This window comes from Silurus meridionalis, chromosome 9, assembly GCF_014805685.1.
Source record: "Silurus meridionalis isolate SWU-2019-XX chromosome 9, ASM1480568v1, whole genome shotgun sequence".
NCBI lineage: Eukaryota > Metazoa > Chordata > Actinopteri > Siluriformes > Siluridae > Silurus > Silurus meridionalis.
The window spans coordinates 6202144-6223682 of record NC_060892.1 but is presented as its reverse complement, the minus strand read 5'-3'; the positions used below and the strand labels follow the sequence as shown (position 1 = coordinate 6223682).

At 38.4% G+C, this 21539-nt stretch overlaps 2 protein-coding genes across 19 annotated transcripts in view; both read left to right on the top strand.

The window, feature by feature from the left end:
* The window catches only part of LOC124391671 (unconventional myosin-IXb), a 57598-nt gene extending 46817 nt beyond the window's left edge, over positions 1-10781 (top strand). For 7 of the 18 annotated variants that reach the window (XM_046858381.1, XM_046858384.1, XM_046858385.1 and 4 more), the window contains 16 exons: positions 584-699; positions 861-1036; positions 1129-1236; positions 1720-1890; positions 2104-2145; positions 2289-2400; positions 2612-2685; positions 3201-3393; positions 4021-4149; positions 4739-4844; positions 5309-5440; positions 5635-5758; positions 6207-6254; positions 7260-7372; positions 7668-7795; positions 9122-10781. In XM_046858381.1, the coding sequence (XP_046714337.1) occupies positions 584-699; positions 861-1036; positions 1129-1236; positions 1720-1890; positions 2104-2145; positions 2289-2400; positions 2612-2685; positions 3201-3393; positions 4021-4149; positions 4739-4844; positions 5309-5440; positions 5635-5758; positions 6207-6254; positions 7260-7372; positions 7668-7795; positions 9122-9495 (2146 nt within the window). In that variant the 3' untranslated portion in view covers positions 9496-10781. Of the gene's footprint in view, positions 1-583; positions 700-860; positions 1037-1128; positions 1237-1719; positions 1891-2103; positions 2146-2288; positions 2401-2611; positions 2686-3200; positions 3394-4020; positions 4150-4738; positions 4845-5308; positions 5441-5634; positions 5759-6206; positions 6255-7259; positions 7373-7667; positions 7808-7882; positions 7976-9121 lie in introns of all 18 variants that reach the window. The other 11 variants (XM_046858399.1, XM_046858383.1, XM_046858389.1 and 8 more) reach the window with 10 other exon arrangements.
* Positions 10782-13080: 2299 nt separating this feature from the next.
* use1 (unconventional SNARE in the ER 1 homolog (S. cerevisiae)) lies at positions 13081-20881 on the top strand. The gene is made up of 8 exons (XM_046858400.1): positions 13081-13203; positions 14894-14943; positions 15220-15298; positions 15384-15536; positions 16649-16664; positions 16777-16804; positions 17119-17284; positions 18808-20881. Exons 1-8 carry the CDS (start codon positions 13102-13104, stop codon positions 18988-18990), a joined length of 777 nt encoding a protein of 258 aa, XP_046714356.1. The 5' UTR covers positions 13081-13101; the 3' UTR covers positions 18991-20881.
* The last annotated feature ends 658 nt before the right edge of the window (positions 20882-21539 follow it).

Genomic DNA, 21539 nt, shown 5'->3' with positions numbered 1-21539 from the left:
TTCACTTCATCAGCTTCTAAAGTTTGATGTAATCACATGTATAAAACCAAAGAGGTTTAGATTGTGAAATTAGAAGCTTGAAATACATGATTCTGTGCTTACCCCTGTTGAAGTGAATAGTTGGCTGTGTCCTTGTGTGAGCAGTCATTGCTGTCAAACTGTTATCGCACAGGAAACCTGAGTCATCTAGCTCATGGGAAAACACCAGCCATGCCTGAGCTTATCTGACCTGCTCAAGAGCCTGACATAAATTTTTTTACTCCCTTTTATAGCTAGTTATGGGAACAAAGAGATTCCTTCAATTAATCATATCATTAAGTACTTGGAATGGGCAAATGTGTTTAAAAGGGTTCATGTCTAAACTGAGATTTTGGCCCGACACCACCAGATTCCATGTTCAATCATACTTTAGGTTGCGTCGGTTGGGTTTTTTAAGAAAAGAAAGCAAACATTAATTACACATTTATCTTAGTGTGCTCTGTGCAAGTCTCTGTAAATGAGCTGTTAATATATAAATAAAAATGTTATATAGTATCATTCTTGTCAATTTGCAGTTGTCAAATAGGTGCTTTTTGTGTTACAGATCAACAGGCTTCTTGAGGAAGATCTTGAAGAAACGTCCTCATAAAGAGGCCCAAACTCCAGAAGACGGAGATCTAACACTGGCAGTTGGTCTGAGTGAAAAAGAGAGCGTTCACTGTAAGTTGCTGGGTGTTTTTAAGGTGGAAATATTCAATAGTTTTATTATTTCCTTCAAATAATTCAACTGCAGTGTTACGCATTTGGAATCATTAAAGACTCACAAAGTGGAAATTTGTCTAACACGTTGGATTGTTTTTCTCTCCGTCTGACGCACACAGCCATCACATCTTCACGCACACCTCATTCCGAGCCTCCCAGTGGCCGCCTGAGTCGAAATCCTACTATTAAGATAAGCCGGGCCACACGGGTCACAGAGCAGTGGAACGCCTCACTGGACCGGGAGATCACCAATGCCAACGAGCTTCGGCATCTCGATGAGTTTCTCGGAAATCAGGTCCCATAAACAACACTGATTACAAATTATAGTGCAAAAACAAAGAAATTAAGTGCTTAATGCTTTTTTTGGTTCATTTCTGCGTGGTACAGGTGAACGACCTGCGTTCGAGAGGAAAGCACCTGTCGGCGACAGAGCACATCTTTATTACAGCCACCATGCTGTTCAGAGAGAACATCAAAAGCATGTATTCGCGTTCAGTAAGTGTTCAAGGCAGATCTCTGATCTTTTACTGCTGGTGGCCCTGATTAGATATAATTATATTGTCCATTAGTAGTGTTTTTTATTGGGTCTTCTTACTAACGCCTAATGGTGGCAATGGGAATTACATTGAAGTAGGGATGAGGAAATGTGCTAAATAATGTAGAAAAAAAATAAATTGCATGGTCTTTGGATTAGAATTTGTCTGACAAGCCAATGCATTTTTATTTAAAACAGATATAACAAATGCATGGTGATATCGAGAAGTTTAAATATAAGAATCATAATGTTGGTCTTTCATGAAAATTACAGTAAACCAGTATATATTTGTACTTTGTATGGCTTTTAAAGTTAAGATTACCCTGAAGGATATACTTCACTAGATTGAAGCTGATATAACTGATTATATTATTGAATATACTTATTTTGTTTTCTGCAATCATTTACAAACTACACTTTTCTCTGTTTTTTTTCTTCTGCAGGAGCCTCACATTGGATATAAGAGTCTAATGAGGGGCTACCAGAAAAAGGTGAACAGCTTAGCGGGTGAACAGCAGAAGGGCGAGGTGCAGCTTGTTGTCAATCTTTTCCAGTCAGTGCTGGATGGGTTTATACGAGGGGAGATCAAAAGGGAGGAGGCTGAACCTGCGAAGGTAGAAAAAGACATAAAATATATATCTTCTTTCGAAATATAATGCTGTGTAGCCATGTCTGTTGTCAGGGATAAACACCCATCAGTTACCTATCATTCTTAATGTTCATTGTGAAAAGCGCTATAGACATAACCTGGAACTTGGATTTCTTTTTGTATAAAGTTTAAACTAGGATATCATCTTTACCACCTTTTTCCCCATTATCTGTTTCAGCCTCCAAAGGGTCGGAAAAAGAGGCGGAAAAAAGACAAGAACGTAAGTGCTGCTGCTTACACTCACTTACACTAGCCACACCCACTTCACGCACATTCAGCACTTTGTCATAACCCTTTTTTTGGTAACAACAAAGCTACGAAATTACTCTTTTTTTTTTTTTCCTTCATCCTCTTCATGTTTAGACGGAAAGTGCACTGGACCATGTGTTTAGCAACTTCCAGGTGAACATAATGCAGTCATGTGACCAGTGCTCTTCCTACATCTGGGTGATGGAGAAAGCCTACATGTGCAGCTGTGAGTATGCATCCTGTGTAAATTATCATTTACTTTAATGGTAAATCTGTTGTTTCTTATTAAAATCTTATGTTTAGAAACTCACATTTAAATATAGTGGCTGTATTATAAAGTTCTCAATTTTACCTTTTAATACCATTTACACAATGCTGATGTTAGTGTCAAAGACAAGAAACTAAAATGGAATTACAACTGGGTGTCTGCATTTCAGATTGCAAGCTGGTTTGCCACAAGAAGTGTCTGTCCAAAATCGTCACAGATTGTAATACTTACTGCTCAAAAAAGGTACAACTTACAGTACAACCACTCAAACTTGACAAGCTGTCCACTTAATGAATTCACTTATTCTAATGTTATTGTTTTTATTGTAAGTTTTCATACAGCAGCGATTTACCCTTCACATAAATCGATTTAGTGTGTAGTGATAAGTGTATAGGTCGATAAGGAGCTATTTATTAACGAAGAAGTCAGTGTCAGTGCTTTGTGACAGTGTAAGCTGTAACTTTATTGCTTTAAAATGTTTGAACATCATGTGGGCAGAGGAGGTTTGTGGGTTCTCAATAAAATAACAAGCATTTTCTGGTGAGGGAATAACTGTCTAGTTGCAAAGAAGGGATACATTTTTTTCTTTGGACATGCAACATTAAATGTAACTAAACTGCTAAAATATTAGATTATGTTTTTGATAAAAAAGAAAATGCCAAGTTTTCACTTGCTGTTCCAGGAAAATAATAAAATTCTGAATGGAAACTTACTTGTTTTCGTAAATGTTGTCTCCTGTTTCTTCATGTCTGGTCCAGAATGAAGAGGACTCCAGTTCTCAGCACTTTGGTGTGCGTTTGTGCCGTCTGGTCACTGATAAGGTCCCGATTCCCATGGTTCTGGAGCTTTTGCTAGAACAGGTGGAGATGAATGGCCTCTACACTGAGGGCATCTACAGGAAATCTGGCGCAGCCAATCGCATAAAGGAGCTCCGGCAACTTTTGGAAACCGGTAAGCAAAATTCCTACACATTTTTAAAAAGTATAAATAAGTATGGAATTTTACTTTAGTGATTTTTTTTGAAAACATGTGTGTTTCTGTACTATTGCCCCCATTCTGTTTTCTAAAATATAAAATTAAGAACTTGTAAAAATATTTTTTTATAAAACAAAGGCACCGGATCCGGATACATTTGAAAACGGCATTTTTTTTCTATTAAAACGCTCTGTGTCCACACTTTTGTTTTCATTCTTTCCCCAAAATTTGCTCATTAACACAAAGATCTGAAAAAGCAAACGTTCCTGCCCTGCACGAGACACTTCGACCTGCGTATATACTTTCCGGCTCTTTGAACACTTTGGACTTTTAAAATCATTATTTAAGATGTTTAAAATGGTCAAAAAAATCTTTATGGAGTTTGCATATTTGAGTCTGGAAAGGTATGGAGTTTTGAAATAAAAAATGTGGAGGAACCCTGGGGTCCTGGGTAAGACTAAAAGCATATCTAGAGTAATTTCATTGTAGCATTACACTGATGATATATATAGATATATGTATCACAGTAAATATTGGAGAAATTGCTTGTTTTTATAAATATGTGTGGTGTTTTGTTATAGCTGTGTGTGTCTGTTTTTACAGATCCTAATACCGTGTGTTTGGAGGACTACCCCATCCACACTGTAACTGGTTTGGTGAAACAGTGGCTGAGGGAGCTCCCTGAACCCCTAATGACATTTAATCACTATAATGACTTTCTCCATGCAGTAGGTGAGTTCAAAAACACCTAAATCATAAATCGAATAAAAACTGTGCGTGTTGATTGATAACTCGATAAGGAGATATTTATCTGGGGAAGAAGTTTGTGCTTTGTGACAGGAAAAGTGGAAACGTTATTGCTTTAAAATGTTTTAACATCGTGTGGACAGAGGAGGTTTGCGGTTTCACAGTAATATGACAAGTGGCATTTTCTGTTGAGGGAATAACTGTTTGTAGCTGCTATTATGTACGTGAAAGTAGGAATTAATTGTATTTTTGGAATTTTAACATTAAATGTAACTAAACATATAAAATATTAGATTTTGTTTTTGATAAATAAAAAAATGCAAATGTTTTCACTCACTGTTCCAGGAAAATAATGAAAACTTGTGTGGTGAGAATGACTACATAAATGTTTTTTTATTTTATTTATAAAGACCTGAGCTAATGTTACATGTTGTCTGGTGCCATGGTAGATTGTTTATATTACCAGTGGTCAGTTCAAGGGTTAAAGTTAACACACAGCTGATCGTTTTGTCATTTGTCATTTGAGTGTTTGCCCTCCTGTATTAAATTAAATGGTTTGAATTTCTTTGGACAGAATTACCTGAAAAGCAAGAACAGCTTCAGGCCATCTACAGGATTATAGAGGAGCTCCCTACAGCCCACTACCAGACTCTGGAGAGACTCATTTTCCACTTAGTCAGGTGAGCAATTCAGCCTCTCGGTAAAAAGTGAGGCATTGGTGTTCACAGCTCATTCATGCCTTGTGTTTGTAGTTTTGAGTAGCTTAGGAGTTCGTTAGGAAGTGAGCCTTCTCCAGATCTAGGTTGAAGGATACATTAAAACATTACGCTTATGAATCAGAATTTCTCTTTTCAGTTAAATTATTGAAACTTCTTCCTCTCTTAAATAATTAAAAAGAGAACCTGCTGAGGGTGTGATTCTTGTTTTTATAGTTAATATTACATAATTAATCACTAAATCATGAAATTAAATGTAACAATGAATGATTTTTTTTTTCCGAAGAATTGAAAATCATTGTTGTTCTAAAAGATAAATAAGACATTTTTTTATTTTTCTTATACCAGCATGAGTGTTTTACTTGACTTTACTTTTATTGCCTGTGATGTAAAAATGTTTGCAGTAATAAACAATTTGTTTCCTCCAGAGTGTCGAGAGAGGAGAAGAGTAACCGGATGACCCCAAACTCCCTGGCCATTGTTTTTGCCCCTTGTATCCTGCGTGGCCCTGACAGTGCTGACCCGCTACTCAGCATGAAGGATGTTGCCAAGACAACCACGTATGTGTCCTGCTGCCAGTCCAAAGACAACTGGCAATGATTATAACAGACATGCCATGTCTTTTCATTTAATTTTTTTATACTTTTTTTATGTGAGCATATTGTGCAGGTGTTTAGATTTGCTAATTGTGTGTGAAATGTAATAGTTGTGCAGGTGTGTAGACATGCTGATTGTGTGTGCTCCTGCTGCACAGGTGTGTAGAGATGCTGATTAATGAACAAATGAGGCGATATATTGAAAGGCTGGAAGAGATTGAGCAACTGGAGTATGCTGAAACGCTGGCAAAGAACCAGCTCAAGCTTAAGCGAAGCAACACGGTAAGACCAGAGAGGATTTAAACATCTGTGCAGACACACACAACTGCAGCATTTCTGCCTTTTTTTCTTTGTGGCTCCTTCAGTTTATTTCTGGGTCTGTTTTTATTTATTTATTTATTTATCTCCCCTTTCTGCAGCTAATGCTGTCGCACAATTTATTTGTCTCTGTCCATTTTTTTTTGTCCATCTCTTAATTTTTTTATTTCAATCTATTTTTTCAGTTGTCAAACAGTAAGAATGATGGCTGTCTTCCAGGATGTTTCTGCCTCCTTACACTCTCTCTTTTTATCTCTATCTATATATTACTCAATTTTTGTCTCTTTCAATGTGTCTGTTTGCTCTCTTTCACAATTTCTCTCTCTGTCTACTGTATTTGTGTGTATAGCTGCAAGAATTGCTCTGTCAATTTGTGACGCATTTCTCCCTGCTTCTGTGTTGGTTTCTGTAGACCTGGCCTTTACCTCTAAGGTTTACCTCTCCTTATAAAGGAGTAGCGGTATGTATGTTCAACTGGAGTCCCATGTACTCACTCACCGTGTGTATATGCGAGTCCGCATGTTGTGCAGATGCTAACACACTCTTAACAAATCCCCCCTCACTGCATGCATGTGTGTGTAGTTCTGTTTAATGTGGGGTTTTGTATTATGGGTTGTCGTCATGGCACTGCATGAATTTTCATTTCATCTTTCATATTTTTTTGTTTGCAACGGTTTACATAATACCTAGTTTTCATCCTTAGTGGAGATTTGTGGGTTTTTTGTGCAAGGGTTTTGTTTTTATAAGACTTGACTAACAATTTCTACTGCATGGGTCATAAGCCTTGCACTATCTATCATTTTCATTTGCTATCTGAAACGGTGTGTTCTCTGTGAATATTATAACGTGGGGATGTGGTAGATTAATTGTTTAGGCATTGGACTTTGTATCCAAAAGTCAAGTTCAAATCCCATTTAAACCAATCTCCCACTCCTGGGCCCCTGAGGAACGCCCTTAACCCCATCGCTGATCAGTTGTATAAATGTGATAAATGTAAGCCACTCTGAATAGGTGTCTTTTAAATGCTCCATATGTAAATGGCTGTTGCAAGATCACAGAACATGGGCAGTACTCAAACCAGCTCAACATCCATTCCAGTAAAAAGTCACAGAGATCACTTTCTTCATTCTGATGTTTGATGTGTTCATTACCTGAAGCTCTGGAGCTGCATGCTCTCCATGATGTTATGCATTGTGTTGGTACTATATTATTGGTCAATTAGATAATTGCATGGTTGCACAGGTGTTCCTAATGTAGACTGTGCTGTTTATCCAGTTATGTGTGATGGTGTCTGTCATGTTCTGACAGACGAGAAACATTGCACACTTTCTGAAATAGTCTCTGTGGTTTTAGAAGCACTTTTGATGGAGCTGCACGGGCAGGGATGAACTAAAATGACCTGGCATCACATTGGAAACAGTTGTAAATTCAGAAATAACTCTGTGTGTGTGTGTGTGCACTTCAGGTGAAAGAGAAACCTTCTGACCTTCGTGTAGTTCCTGAGAATGAACCACTTGACTCAGACACAGAGGCTGAGAGGAACTTGGTGGAGCGAATCAAGTCCATCAAACAAGAGAAGTAGGATTAAACACAACTCTCTTTTTTTTTTTTTTTTTTTTTTTACTTTCCTGGTCTTTCGTCACTCCCTGTCCTCCCGTCCACCCGAATCTCTCTTTCTTTGTCTCTTTTACACTCCCTCTCTCTGTCTCTCACAGCATTATATTCATGTATGCAAAAAAAAAATATTTTTATAGAAATGGTGCTGAAAAGATTGTGAAGAACAGTTTTTGTATGTATTCAACCCTAAATATAATGGTTTTTTTTATTTTTTTTTATTAAGGCATTCTGCTGAATGTGTTTGTGTATGTTTCAGAGAGGACTTGGTGTGCAGGCTGCCAGATATGGAGCAGCCAGGTTCAGATCAGGAGAATTTGGACTCTGAGGCATCGGCTAGCTCAGAAAGTCTTTTAGATGACCGTACCCCCTGTTTGGACATGGAAGGTCAGTATTAAGGTACAGCCAATTTGGCTTCTATAGTCTCTGGACTTTCTCTTGGCATGATGAGTCACAGTGTCATTTATGATACAGGTGTGGAGAGGCCGCTGCTGGTACCATTAAAGAGAGTCGCGGTGCCGGCTGCTCTCTAGCAGGTTTTGATCAAACCGAACGTGTGTGTTGGGGGTCTGTGGGAGTTTGGATCTCTTATGAATGCATGTATATATTATTAGAGGTTGGATGTTATGTTCTCATGAGAAAGCATGGCACTAAGGTCTGTAGGTAGAATAACCTAAAATTGTGTATGGTGGGGCTGTGACTATTATAATACAGATTGTAATGTAGAAAATACATTTCTATTTATCTAATGTTTCCTAAACTTTATTTTACAAATTTGCCAACAGTTGACAAATTTTGTTTGAATACAGCACTGTTTTTTCTTGAACCTTGAAGGTGTCTAAAAACGTAATGGTGCAGCATATCATTGGCTGATGTTAACGATTTCCAAAAAACGGTTAATGTGGCAGGAGATGTGGGGCAAGATCATTCAGTTCAGAGACTCTGGCTCATAATGTTTCTGAAAGCAGAAACAAATTAGCAGTAATTAGGAACGAGAACAGTTGTGCGTTGCGTGCCAGATCAACCTGCTTCCTCTCCATCCAAAGCCGATGCTTTCTCACAGGCTTCACTTCACTACATCTGAATACAGATTCTGCAGAAACCTTCACCATATAAATGATACCGGTTTATGTAGCGTTTCCTCAAGAATGAGCGGTCCCCATTTTTAACGAGCACATTTGCATAATTTTGAAAAGTTCCCCTTCCCTGTTGTCAGAGCCACTGCTACAGACAAAGAATCAGCACTTTCAGATTAATCTGGATCTCAAATCCAGGCGTACACAGGACTAGGGAGCTATTTTTGATTTGGTTTAAATTAAAAAAAAAAGAAGAAATTTGAACACATAATTTGAATTGCAAATCTCTCACTGTAACCTACATAAGTTCATAGAATGGCCTCATCATGACACAATTTTATCCATCTTATGTGGTTTGTAATGTATGTAGTGCTACCAATAATGCTTAATCTGCCTGTACAGGTGTTTTGAATGCTAAATTTTTCAAGTGATTACAGTGTGCTGTGTGGTTGCTTTAATGCCCCTCATATACTGCTTTTCATGAGCTTGGTGTTTCTGGGTTAAATGTTGATCTGTACTGTGCATGGGGTCTGTAGTAGGTTTGATAACTGCATGAGTAGATGCATGACTGTTGTGAAGAGGAGGGTGGGGATTCCTTCTCCTATCTAAACCAAGCTATTATTTCCTTTCTGTCCAGGTAGAATGACAGCCATACCGCAAACCCATAAACCGAAACCCTTTAGCTCATCCTCGCTATCCCAGCTGAGTTTATCACAAACTAAGAACTGCAGTTCCTCCACTCCTGCTTTATCATCCTCCAGAAATCAGCTTCAGCGCCGATATCCCATCATCCCCTGCACCCTGCGCCTGCCCGCTGGTGCCTTCACACTCGTACAGAGACGGCCCAGGCCCGGACGCCGCAAAGACAGCATCCAGTCTCTCTTCTTGGGCTCTGGGCCCGAATTGGATGCCTTGTCCTCTTCTTTGTCTTCCTCCTCTATCCCGCAGAACCTCCTTGTCTCCAGACGCTTCTCGGACCCCGACATTGCTCGTATAGAAGATGATGTTTGATTTACGGCTTTCATATCGGCTCAGTCAAAGTTGACTGATCCTGTTCACAAAGCACTTTTTCTCCTCGTTATTAATAATATAGAATTTTTTTTTTTTAAAGTGCATATTTGTGATGCAGCCTCATGGGTGCTATCATAAACCTAAATTCTATGCTTGTCATTTTTTTTTTTATTTTATGGACAAAGAGCATGATATTGCACCTTTCTATTTCTTCTTCTTTTTTAAAAAAAAAAAACAACAGTTTTTAATTGTGCCTTTTAATTTCTTGTCCGTGTATATGTTTGTACTGTTTCTCTTGAAAAGTATGAGGGCAAGGACATTTTTGGACATGACCTCTTACTTAAAACACTTACAAAAAAAAAAAAAATACAAATCTCAGACACTTTCATACCCGTTTCCCACCAACACATTGCTGGTGCAGATTCTGGTTGGTGCAGACCAACAAATAATTTTTTTTTTTTTTAAGCAGTCAAATTTTTTAAATGTTCTATTTTATTTTGGCTTTGAGCGTGTTTACGAGTTGAATTCATAGTAAAATCTACACAGCACACAGAGAGAGGGAGAACAGGATGTATGTACATGTATCGATTACTTTTAGCTATTTATTCTCGATGTACAGTTGTGCAGTTGATCCTGATCTTAACAGGGACGCTGAATTTATGGTTGCGATAGTCATTTTAACATTTTTTATTATTTTTTTTGCAATATCTAGTTTTAATGATATATCAAAAACTTCAGTTTTCTGATCAATTCTTGCTCTCTTGTTATGCTGGAAACATTTCAACATTATTCACCATGCACCATGTTGGTGGAAAAGCTCTTTGTGAACTGTGGACTTCTCAAGCTCCTTGGGAGTTATCTAACAGATCGTATAAACCAGACAGCAGAGCAAAAGAAAAAACAGCATGAGCCACTTTCTGTCTGGTGGAAGACACTCAGACGAAGCAACATAAAACCTTTCTGTATTTGCATCAGCTTTTTTCAGACAATGAACAATATCCTGGATCTATAGTAAACAGTAGGACGCTGCTCTCAAGGTCAGTGGGAATGTCATAGAAGTGTGTGTGAGTGTGTATTGTGTTTACTAATGATGTGTTTAACCTGCTGGTGTATGTTGTGCCATGTGGAAGAGTCGCGAGTGAGGAAGAGTGGATTCAAACGACATGCTTGCTTTTGTTTGGTGTATTTGTACTTTTCAGTGGCGAATGTTTCTGTTCTGCTGTTCCTCATCCAAAGGACAGATCGAACTAATTATTTTCTTACAATACACTTTGTACTTGGCTGCAGATGTGCCTGATTTTCATTCTTCATTTCGTTCGGTTCAGATCAGTGTTTTTTTTTTTTGGGGGTTGTTTTGTTTGGTTTTGTTTTGCAGGGTTATCTCAGAATAAACGTGGACCAAGATGGAGGTCTGATGCTCATCATCAGTATGGAATTCACACTCATGCACTAATGGAGTAGAACCAGTGAGACGTTTAATGATTTCCATGATGCCATCTGGATCCACGATGGAAATCGTGCGCAACTTAAGTTTAGGAAAAATTCCTAAAAATTAATTTTATCAACGCTAATAAACTTCTCGCATGGCTTTTATAGTAAACAGTAAAATTTAAAACCGGCGAGCTCATAGGTTAAACTGCTGATTTTACATTGATGCGAGTTCATCTCGTTGTTCAAGAATCAAATTGATGTTTGACAGCTACGCATTACTGATGATGAAAACATACCTTTGTGATTTTAGCAGCTAACTATTTTAGTGCTTATTTGTTTTGAAAGTGAACCCTGAATTTTTGGAGCACTAAAGAACATTCAGCTCAATAGTCCCACCACTGAGCTGTTCTGGATTCTGATTGGTCAGAGGGTAATGATAATACAGTGCATCTGCAAAACATTTTAGTTTATATTAATGTGCTCCTTTTAATACATTTTTACTATATGTGAAAATATGCATGAGATTATCTAGAGCGTTTTAGTAAAACTTCAGGACAGGAGTTTATAGTGTTGTTTCTCTGTAACTTTACAAGCCGTAGGGTTTATTATTATTAATTTGTGAAGAAAACAGATAAAAAAAAAAGTGATTCACTTGATAATGTGACTGTTCTACATCAATAAATGTAAGTCTAGCCATGCAATAAATGAAAAAGATTCATAAAATTCAGTACTGATGGACTACAGAAATTACTGTAGTTTCCAAAAGATTTGGATGAAGCGCAGCACATTTGTTTTTACACACAAGAAGGCATCTCAATGTTTTACATTACCTTCAAAGAAAATCAGCCTTTTAATGCATTTAGTTTTTAAATTCAACTCGAGGTTTAAGATGTCTGGGCTTTTGGGTGTTTTGGGGCTTGGTGACTCACTGCTTAATAAACCATACTATTTGTAGAGAGAAATGTACTAAGTGCTTCCAAAGGATAAGCGAGAGGTAAACTCCATTTTTTTTCTTTTTTTAATGAACAACTATTTTAACTGTAAAATTAACATTTTAGATCAGTTTCTGGATTTGGGTCAATGGATCTGGATCGTCGTGGTGTCTGGAGATGTAATGGAAGATTTTCGACAAATTGAGCAGCTGCGTTTTGTATTTACAATAAATCTATACCTCCATCTAGTGGTGAGAGCCCACTATTACATTTTACCCATCGATGTTGACACACATTTAAGCTTTTTGCTCTCTCGAGGTTTCCACAAATATTTTATTATAAATGCATGTCGTGTTAATGTCCAATGTGCCATGAGGATTTTTGCGTATCCATCTGCCAATTACATTTGAACACCTGTTAGACAAGGTTAACGAAGGGCGATCAAAACTAAACAACCCATAGCTTTAGAAATCTCTAAGAATTTTGCACGACATCGGCCACTAGGGGGTGATGTTTTTCATTTGTATAAATAAGTGTATATTGCACGATTTTTCAAACATACACTTAATTTTCATATCATTTGATTTATCTCTTCATGCTAAGAAATTTTGCCTTAAGGACCCCTACTGTCAATAAAATCCTTCATTAATGATTCTTAATTATGTTAAAAACCTACTTTTGCAAACTAGTCCTACGTTTTTCATCCGATCAGAACCAAGTGCAGAAATGTTCAAAAATGGTAATAATTCATTGACGGAATGAAAACGGAGGAAACTCTGTGTAACTCCAACTCATGTTCCTAATGTCTTTTTCCTTATGACCTTCAGTACATTAGTTGCTTGATCCATGCTAATCGCTAGTTGCAGCTATATTTATTATTGTTATTATTATTATTATTATTATAAAGTAATTTCGTCATCAGTACATATAGAACTCTGAGCAAATTCTTATGACTACAATAATTGGAAAGGTAATAATTCATTATTTGTTTAAAAAACAAAACACTTTTTTGTGTGACAGGAGTGATTTGCTGGCACTGTTAAATTCATTAAAACATTCTTAATAACGTGAGATTTTTTGGGGTTTTTTTCTTGTTAAAACCTAATGAAATTACCAATGTAAAACCAAGAAACTTTGGATTGTTAAAAAATGTATCAAACAAAAATAATAATAAAAGCGTTGCAACCACGGTCGCGTTCGTATTACGTCATATCCCCGCGCCACCCGGTTTTCTGTTTCCAATATGGCTGCGTCCAGGTTAGAAATCAATTTTATCCGGTTATTATCGCGGTGTGAAGCTATTGCTTCCGAGAAAAGAGGAGAGACTGAATGGAGGCTGGAGAAGGTATATTTAACTCCGTGATTGAGCGGGAAATGTTGCGGTTGTCGGTGGTTTTATCGCTGTTTTGAGTTCATTTGTGGTTAAGTTTTTTCCCCCAGCCGGGCTGAGAGCCACGTCGGCCAGCAGGAGGATTCAGATCCAGAGAGAATATGATCATTTATACTGCTGTTCTCTCACTCTCACTGACATATTTATTATGCAACAGGCTTGAATGAAGATTCGTGTTTGTTGTTTTATTATACGAGCCATTTTACTGTGCAGTTGTACATGTCGGTGCATATTATTTCAGCAGCAAAATCTCTGTGACGGTATTTACATTGGCAGCAGTAATCAGACACACTTATCCAGAGCAACGTACCAGAGCGTCGAGCCTCAATCAATGAATAGAAATCCACTGGTTCACTGGGTTGAGAGGAATTATAGCCCACTTTCTTTTTAAACATAAAGACAGAAAACGAACATGGTGGGAAAAGTGGTAGTTTAGTGTGAAAGGAAGAGGCAGGGTTTCACCAGTCTTTTGAAGATAAACACTGAGCAGCTGTTTCGCTCCATACGAATAGCTCTAGTTGTCTATAGCGTCCTTATGGAGGGATTGTGGCTCTATAAATGTTCTTAAATCTGGCAATCTTCTTTAAAGGTCACACTGTATAAGATCATGTCTTAATAAGCCTCTTATGGACTGTAAAAATATTTGTTCTCCAGTGGTATATGATGAAGGTCCTGCATTGCACAGGATCTGAACTCCCTTTGAGATTATCTCCCTTGAGGTCTTTCTACTTTGGGGTTTTCTCTTCATCCCATGCATTTTCACTTGAGATGTTGGATGCGGAGAAAACGATCAGTTGCTTGGAGAATTCAGTTTTATTTGTAGCACTTTAAACAATGGGCTTTAGAGAGGTTATAAAGTTAGAATGTAAGTTTAGTGCCTAGAAGTTTGTTCCAAGAAACCTTGAGAGGATGCAGACTCGAAAGGGATCCATCCTCATCTGGAAGACACCGAACGTGTGTCCATTACAGGTCCATTATTGTTGTGTACGGTTCAGTGCTAAATGGAGAACCGTTCATGCAAACTGTCTTAAGCCAATGTAGCAGACTTGATATTAACTAAACAGTCCAAATCCATTCTCATCCAAGAACTCCTCCTATAATTTTAGAAAAGTTCAGTTTTATACCATTTCCTGAAGGTAAAGTGGTGCCTGATATCATATGTTATTCTAGATTATCATCATGTCTATATATCATCTGTATATACACTGTATATACCTTTTGTACGATTGTAAATACATTGTACATTTTTATATCCCACTTTCTCTACACATAGTGTCTTACAGACATCCTGCACTAATAGAACCTCTCAACATTTGTTCATGTGTTTATATTATAGATATTTATAATCAATTATAATCTGCCCAAAGGCTTCAGATTAATGAATAGCATTAGAATGCATCACTTTCTGCTCATTAGCTTTTTACTTAGATATGTTTGCTTTGTGTTAGTGTGGATCATCAGAAAATATGTCTCTGTCTGTCTATCTATTTATTTATCTATCCATCCCTCCCTCCCAGCAGAAGCCTCATTTGTCAGCTTTTTTTTTATGTTTGTTTTTTTGCATGAGATTTGGGTTTAGCTCACGTTTACTGGATGTTGTCTGTGATGTCTTGCATAATTAAAAATATTTTTTTTGTTGTTAAAGTACGTTGGTGCCTTGGAGGACATGCTGGTGGCGCTGAGAAAAAGTCCAGGGTATGATAAATGCATTTTCTCTTTTCTTTGAATACATTTGTGCTACATATATACATAATGAAAATAAAGGGTTACCTGATGATTTTAATTGTACAAGCATCTGTACATTATACATTAGTTTTAGACAAAGTAAACCTTCATACTGTTAAATTACCTAGAATGTTGTAGCTGACAGGCTGTGTGTGTGTCTGTGTGAGAGAGAGAGAGAGAGAGAGAGAGAGAGAGAGAAAAAAGTGTGTGCTGATTTGATTTACTATCATTTCCTTTTCCTTACAGCAAACCTACAGCTGAGATCCTGACGGACTACACACGTAAAGTAGACTTCCTCAAAGGTCTTATAGAGGCTGAGAAGCTGGTCAGTGTGACTGTTCTTATCTCATTCACTTGCTTCATGGAAAGAACAGATTACACTGAATTTCACTCCTCCTGTCTTTGTGCAGCCGTCTCCTTCAGAGAAAGCTTTAGCCAATCAGCTTTTGGCACCAGGTCGCACACCCACCATCTCGAGTGAGAGGATGTCTGCCACCAAGACGGTGCACATGCAGAGTAAAGCGCGGTGCATGGGGGAGATGCGCTCCGAGCTCTTCAGCACTGTGAGCTTGTTCTTCTAATCTACAGTGTCTTATTCCCCGCCTCTTCCTTTCAGACATATTGAAGTGTTCAAACTGATAGATTTAATGTTCTAAGCTACTCAGGTGAAGCATGGTGATAGTAGCATAACCCTGACTTATGTTCGTCTGTGACTAATCACCTGTTTACCTAATAGGATTTTCAGTGGAGGTCTTCTCAAGGCATAATCACTATGTTGTTGTGCTATATTAATTTTTAAGGAATTTAAGAACGTTCAACGTTTTAAATTATTTGAAAACCTTATTTGGCACTTTTGCAGAACACGTTTTGAGCTCTTCGTCATCATGAAGCTGTTCGCTTTCTCGTATGCACTCTATGCTCATCAAGGAGCAGGTGTTTTTAATTGGTTTTGCACAATAGATGGCGCCGATAGTTAATTGCTGGAACTATTATCTGCAAAAAAACAGTTTTTCCGGCTTCCAGTTTTCTCTCGTTATTACAGCGGCCTCTAGTGGCGAATCTAGTGGTGGAAAAAAAAATTCAGTACTATTTAATTACTAGTGTGTACTCTATTCTAATAATCTCTTGTAAAAACCATCGGTTGATTAATCAGTTAGCAGCGAGTACAAACCATCCAAGCTTTCGGTATCAGTAAATTCCACTATCAGTCGATCTCTAATGTCAATTCAATTCGACTTATCGCTTTACATTTACAGGCAGCTGATTGAGGGATTTTAACAGAAACCAGTAGTTAATATTTATGCCAAAACAAATGTTTTGTGGGTTTTCTTTTCTCATTTTTAATCAATTTGACAGACACAGTTGCTGTTTTTTTTTCTCCCCACACTTTAATATTTAAACTCGCTATATTTGGTTATTTAGAGTAGATAAATTAATTAATGACTTAATAAAAAAAATCCCAGATTTTTGGAATCCAATAATCTACTGTGCATATATACAATAAAATTCAGAATCCCAGATAGAATCCAGAGTGAATCACTACAATATGTATGTAAAAAAAAAAAGATGAAGGGTAAATTTTTGAGCACAGGGCTGTAATATAGGAAGTCTCATTACTGTCTCATAAATCAGTGGTGAAAAGCTGCTTATAGGCTTCTGTTTGTTTCTTTTACAGGCCGTCTCAAATGCAGGTATGTTTCATTCTGTCATTTTGGTTCGACATAAAAGAGAGATACTGTATCAGTGCTTGAAATTTCCGTAAAATAAAAATAAATTTTTTAATGTATTTTTTCCTTTAATCAGGTGCTGAGACAGAGCTGAGACATAGGAGGTGAGGCACTCGTATCATTTTCATCCATCATACAGTCTCCTTCTCTTTCCCTCATTTCTCTCTCCTTTATTTGGCATTTTGTGGTCCTGAAAGCCACTTCCTGTCAGATGAATGCACCCTGTCTGACAGGTTTGTGCAACTTGAGCTCTGGTTTGGTGTAACAGAAAAGAAAAGCATGACTTGTGAGCATCTTTTCCCTGTGTGCAAAGGAGAGATATATTTTAAATGTTCGCAGGCGTTAATCCTGATTCTGTGAACATTAAATCCATCCAGATTAGAAAACCCTGCACCTGTCTTGTGTTGTCGTCTCGCAGCCGCAGTGTTGTGGGGGGTGAGGGCGAGAGTGCCGCCGAGCTGGACGCCGTACTGCAGCACCACCACAGTATGCAGGAGAAATTAGCAGAGGACATGCTGCACCTCGCACGCAACCTGAAGAACAACACGCTCGCTGCACAGAACATCATCAAGCAGGACAACCAGGTCTCACAAACCGACACGATTAGGAGTGTTATTGATTTATTTATTTATTACTTAAACCCTCCAGTGCAGAGTTTGAATATACAAAGTGATCAGAAAGTTTCGAGACTAGTTTAGTAACACACCAATAGTTAGCAGCACACGGCTGCACGCACAGCCACAGGGAGCACCGGCCATTAAAGACATCGTCCACATGAAGACATGAACTCACTTTCGCACCCACCCAACTTCCAGAACACGAAGATGCAGCTCAAAGTGCCGTTCTGACACCATTCGCAGAATTGCAGAAGGTGCTTGACATGCTTCGAAAGACTATTGAAGCTAATGGTGTGTAAATGTAGCTAAATAATGTACTTTCTTATAAACAGCTCGTCTCGAAACTTTTTAATACCTACTTCGTACATTGAAACTACCAGCCAATCAAGAATAATCATTGTATACGATTTTATGAGACTTGCATCTCGAAGCACAGTCAATGTTACGAACATTAGATACGTATGAAGCAGCTACCTATGCGATACGATACGATGCTGCGTGATCTGATTTCAGGTCGATTTAACACAATGCGATTCATTTAAATACCATGCAATAGATAAAATATGATGCTCTGCAATTCAATATGGTACAGATTATCGCTGATATTTTTAATGCTTCAGACAGACAGCAAATCATAAATTTACTTAAGTGCCTTCTGACTTTTAAAGCATGGCCCTTTCACAAACCGGACTTTTGTAGTGCAGATATAGAAAAGAAAAAAAAAAAAACAGCCGTTCTCCTGTTCCGTCTCCAGGAAGATGCAGCTCTACCTCTGCCATGTTAATATATATTCTATGTGACTCTCGGGACACGCCTCGGTCTCCGTAGTGTTGATACGCTATATTTACATCGCAGCAGTGGTGAGAACGAGATTGAGAAACAGTTTAGTGAGGAGAAATCGATTTACGTAAAAAAATATTGGTCACAAATGTTTGGTCACATGGTAAAGAAAAAAAGTATAGCAAATCTAATAATTATATATAATTTTTTTTTTTTTACTGATGCAAACGTTAAAAAACTTGTATCTGATGCACACTTTTTTTTTAAATCGATGGATTACAGTGGCGATGCACCAATTCAAATCTGTGAATCTTACGTTCCCTAATGTAAAGTGATTTGGCGTGTGCAATGTTTGATTTTGACCACCAGGGGGTGATCGTGCTTCAGGCTGTGTGTTCTCTATCACGTATGCATTCTGATTATATATAATTGATAGTATCCTGTTAAGATTGGCTATGAAATGACCCAGAAGCAGCATGTTGTAGCTGTAAATAAAAATATAACTAAAATCCAGTGAGAACTCTTGTCAACATCTGGATCAGGTGCATAGAGTCCAGTCTTTAAACCTTGGTTTTAAACCTTGGCGCTTTACTGAACATGTTCTGTAGCCTTCACCTTTCTGTGTCTGCTATGATAGAGCTTCATGACTATGAAAAACATGTTGTGGTGTTAAACAGGTTTCAGTCGCGTTGTTCTTGCATTTGTTTCAGACTCTGAGTCAGTCCATGCGGCAAGCGGATATGAATTTCGAGAAGCTGAAGACTGAATCGGAGCGACTGGAGCAGCACGCCAAGAAATCCGTCAACTGGCTCCTCTGGCTGATGCTTATATTAGTCTCGTTCTCCTTCATTAGTATGATCCTGTTCATCCGCCTTTTTCCCAGACTCCGGTGATTCAGCGTGACCCAAACACATACACACGTGTACGGACTTGAGTTTTGATTATGCAAACCCCACTGAAGGCCTGAAAGTGACTCAAAAAGGATCCTGTTCTGTGTGTAATGGTGAACATGGACACTGCTGCCATGTTAACACTAATCCTAGATCTCCATATCTACCTGCTCCATTAATTCCCAAATAATATCCACCATCATCCTGCTCTTTACAGGCATTACACTTTATCTGCAGTCTATGGCCCACTGAGTGTTCCACATGAACCCTGATGTTCTCTGGGAGAAAGCTTTTTAGCTTTTTGTAGCTTGTAGCTGGCCAGGCGTGTCTTTGATGGGACACATGGACATGTTTTTGAGAAATCATCAGACCTGACTGACTCCAAGTAAATAACATCCTCTTAGCCCTTCGCTCCACCAGCTCCACAAGCAAAGGAGTTCTCTTTTACACTCAGCCTGCGGTGATGAAGGTATATGCAGGTCTCTCTCTCTCTCTCTCTCTCTCTCTCTCTCTCTCTCTCTTTCCCCCGAATCCCATTCCTGCAGTCTTTTGTTTGTTTGCATTTACTCTTGACAATTTCTAACAGAATGAGTTTGTTCCATTGCAAAAAAGAAATGAGTTTAGTCTTTTTATTTAAAAAAAGAAAGAAAGAAAGAAAAAGGTCCCAGGCCACACACCATAGAATATCGAGGCTGTTTGAGCTGCCCCTCGTCTGCTTCGTTCCACAGCACGCATCACAATTACGAACCCATGTTATAATCACATGAACAGACGGGACACGAATGACATCCTAACTGGTAATGATGCTGAAATTCTCTTTGTGCAGCACTCGCACGATCACCATTGTTATAAAAGGCGATTAATTACGGTGCAGGAATCTTCAAACAAGTCTCACTACACATGTGGTTCACTGTATCTTCAGTTCCCTGCACATGACTTGAGTTGTAATCGAATCCTGTCTTATACGATCTACCATTAAATGCGATTGGACGTTACAAAGAAAAAATTAAGCCTGAAAGGAGGTGTACCCCAAATCTGATTATATTCAATCCACTGACACGTGACGAAAAACCTCTATTACATCTGCTTATTTGACTTCCATTTAAAGATTTTTTTTTTTATCCATTAATTTAACCAGAGTTCATCTGATGTTGTTTAAAACGTCTGCCATTGTGCTTGAACACACCATGCCCCAATTTTAAGGTCCACTCTGGGCTTTGCGGTCCAGCGGGGCTTGTTTTGACTCGCCTAAGCCGCATTCTGAGACGCAGCAGGAAGCTCCTCTGATCCTTTTCCATACACTTGACTTGCTGAAGCTCAGCACACTTTCTGCACTCTGAGAAACGTGCCTGATCTGTGCATTCTGTTCATAAAGAAAAAAATCCACACTCCATCTTGAGATAAACACATTGAGGTCAGCAGCACCATTTGTTCACATTTAGATCAATCTGTCGCTTTTTTCCGTTCCAAACTCCAGGAATTAAATTGCAAATAAAAAAAAATTCCAACATTAATTTCACTCATGCATTTAGTTGAATAAAAAGTTCCGCCCACAATATTTGATTGACAGCACTAACTTGTTGACAGGAAACGCAACTCAAATTGTGTAAAGACGAGTGTGCAATATTCAAAGGAATGATTGCACTCAGGTTTTTCAGTGTTGCACCTGATAAGATGTTAGCAATAAAAAAATGTACATGCAAATCTTTTGAATTTGAATGACGGAGCAAATTGTGCATAAAAAAAATTCCAGCTGCAAATGTATATTTTGGATAATGAGCTTTATAGCAGGGTCTTAGTTGGAAAAATGTCGCCGTCCTCAGTGCCTGTGTGTAAAACGAAAAAAAGTTTTATTTTAATTGTATGAATGAATGAATAAAACAAGCCCGAAGGACCGGTGTGCCTCTTCTGTCTTTGTGAGGTCGGGTTCATACGCAGAACTGCTCGTCATTAATCAATGCGCTGCCACGAGAGTTTCTTGACCCCCTGTGGCTCTGTATTGTTGTGCAGCCTGATCGGTTCAGGGCAGGTCAGGGTTTTAATTTCTCCCACACTGACTCTCTCGCCTCTGAAAGCTCTCAGCAGGACGTCGGACGCTGAAAACACCAGCAGGTGCAGCTCTGTTCCAGGAAACGTCTCTGGAACACAACTGATTAAGATACGCAGAGGGCAAAAAAAATATAAACTAGGCGCCGAACACGGTGGGACACATCAGGGCCGCCACGCTTCTCGTGTTCTTTTGCGTCAGACGGAGCAGATAACGCTTTCGCACAGTAACTGTTTTTAACCTTTTTGTTCGGGAGGGTTGGATGATGTTGTTATCGGTGACAGTTTGCAGTTTTGAGTCTGAACCTGATAGAAAGTGATAATGCTGTCTGGAGCTGAACGTAGCTTACACGCCTCCAAGGTCAGTTTTATCCTCACATCCGTATCCTTGAGATTCCTGTGAATGGAATGATGAAGGTCGAAAAATAGCTACAAACCATTAATTTTGCTTTTGCTCCCACCACCTGCCCACCCACACTTTGTATCACAGCGTTGTGTATAATTCA

Bases quoted from the DNA above. Each gene is read 5' to 3' on its own strand.
- use1 (XM_046858400.1), top strand. From the start codon at position 13,102: ATGGCTGCGTCCAGGTTAGAAATCAATTTTATCCGGTTATTATCGCGG. The intron at 13,204-14,893 runs GTATATTTAACT...TTGTTGTTAAAG, and splicing joins CTGAATGGAGGCTGGAGAAG to TACGTTGGTGCCTTGGAGGA. The intron at 15,299-15,383 runs GTCAGTGTGACT...GTCTTTGTGCAG, and splicing joins TTATAGAGGCTGAGAAGCTG to CCGTCTCCTTCAGAGAAAGC.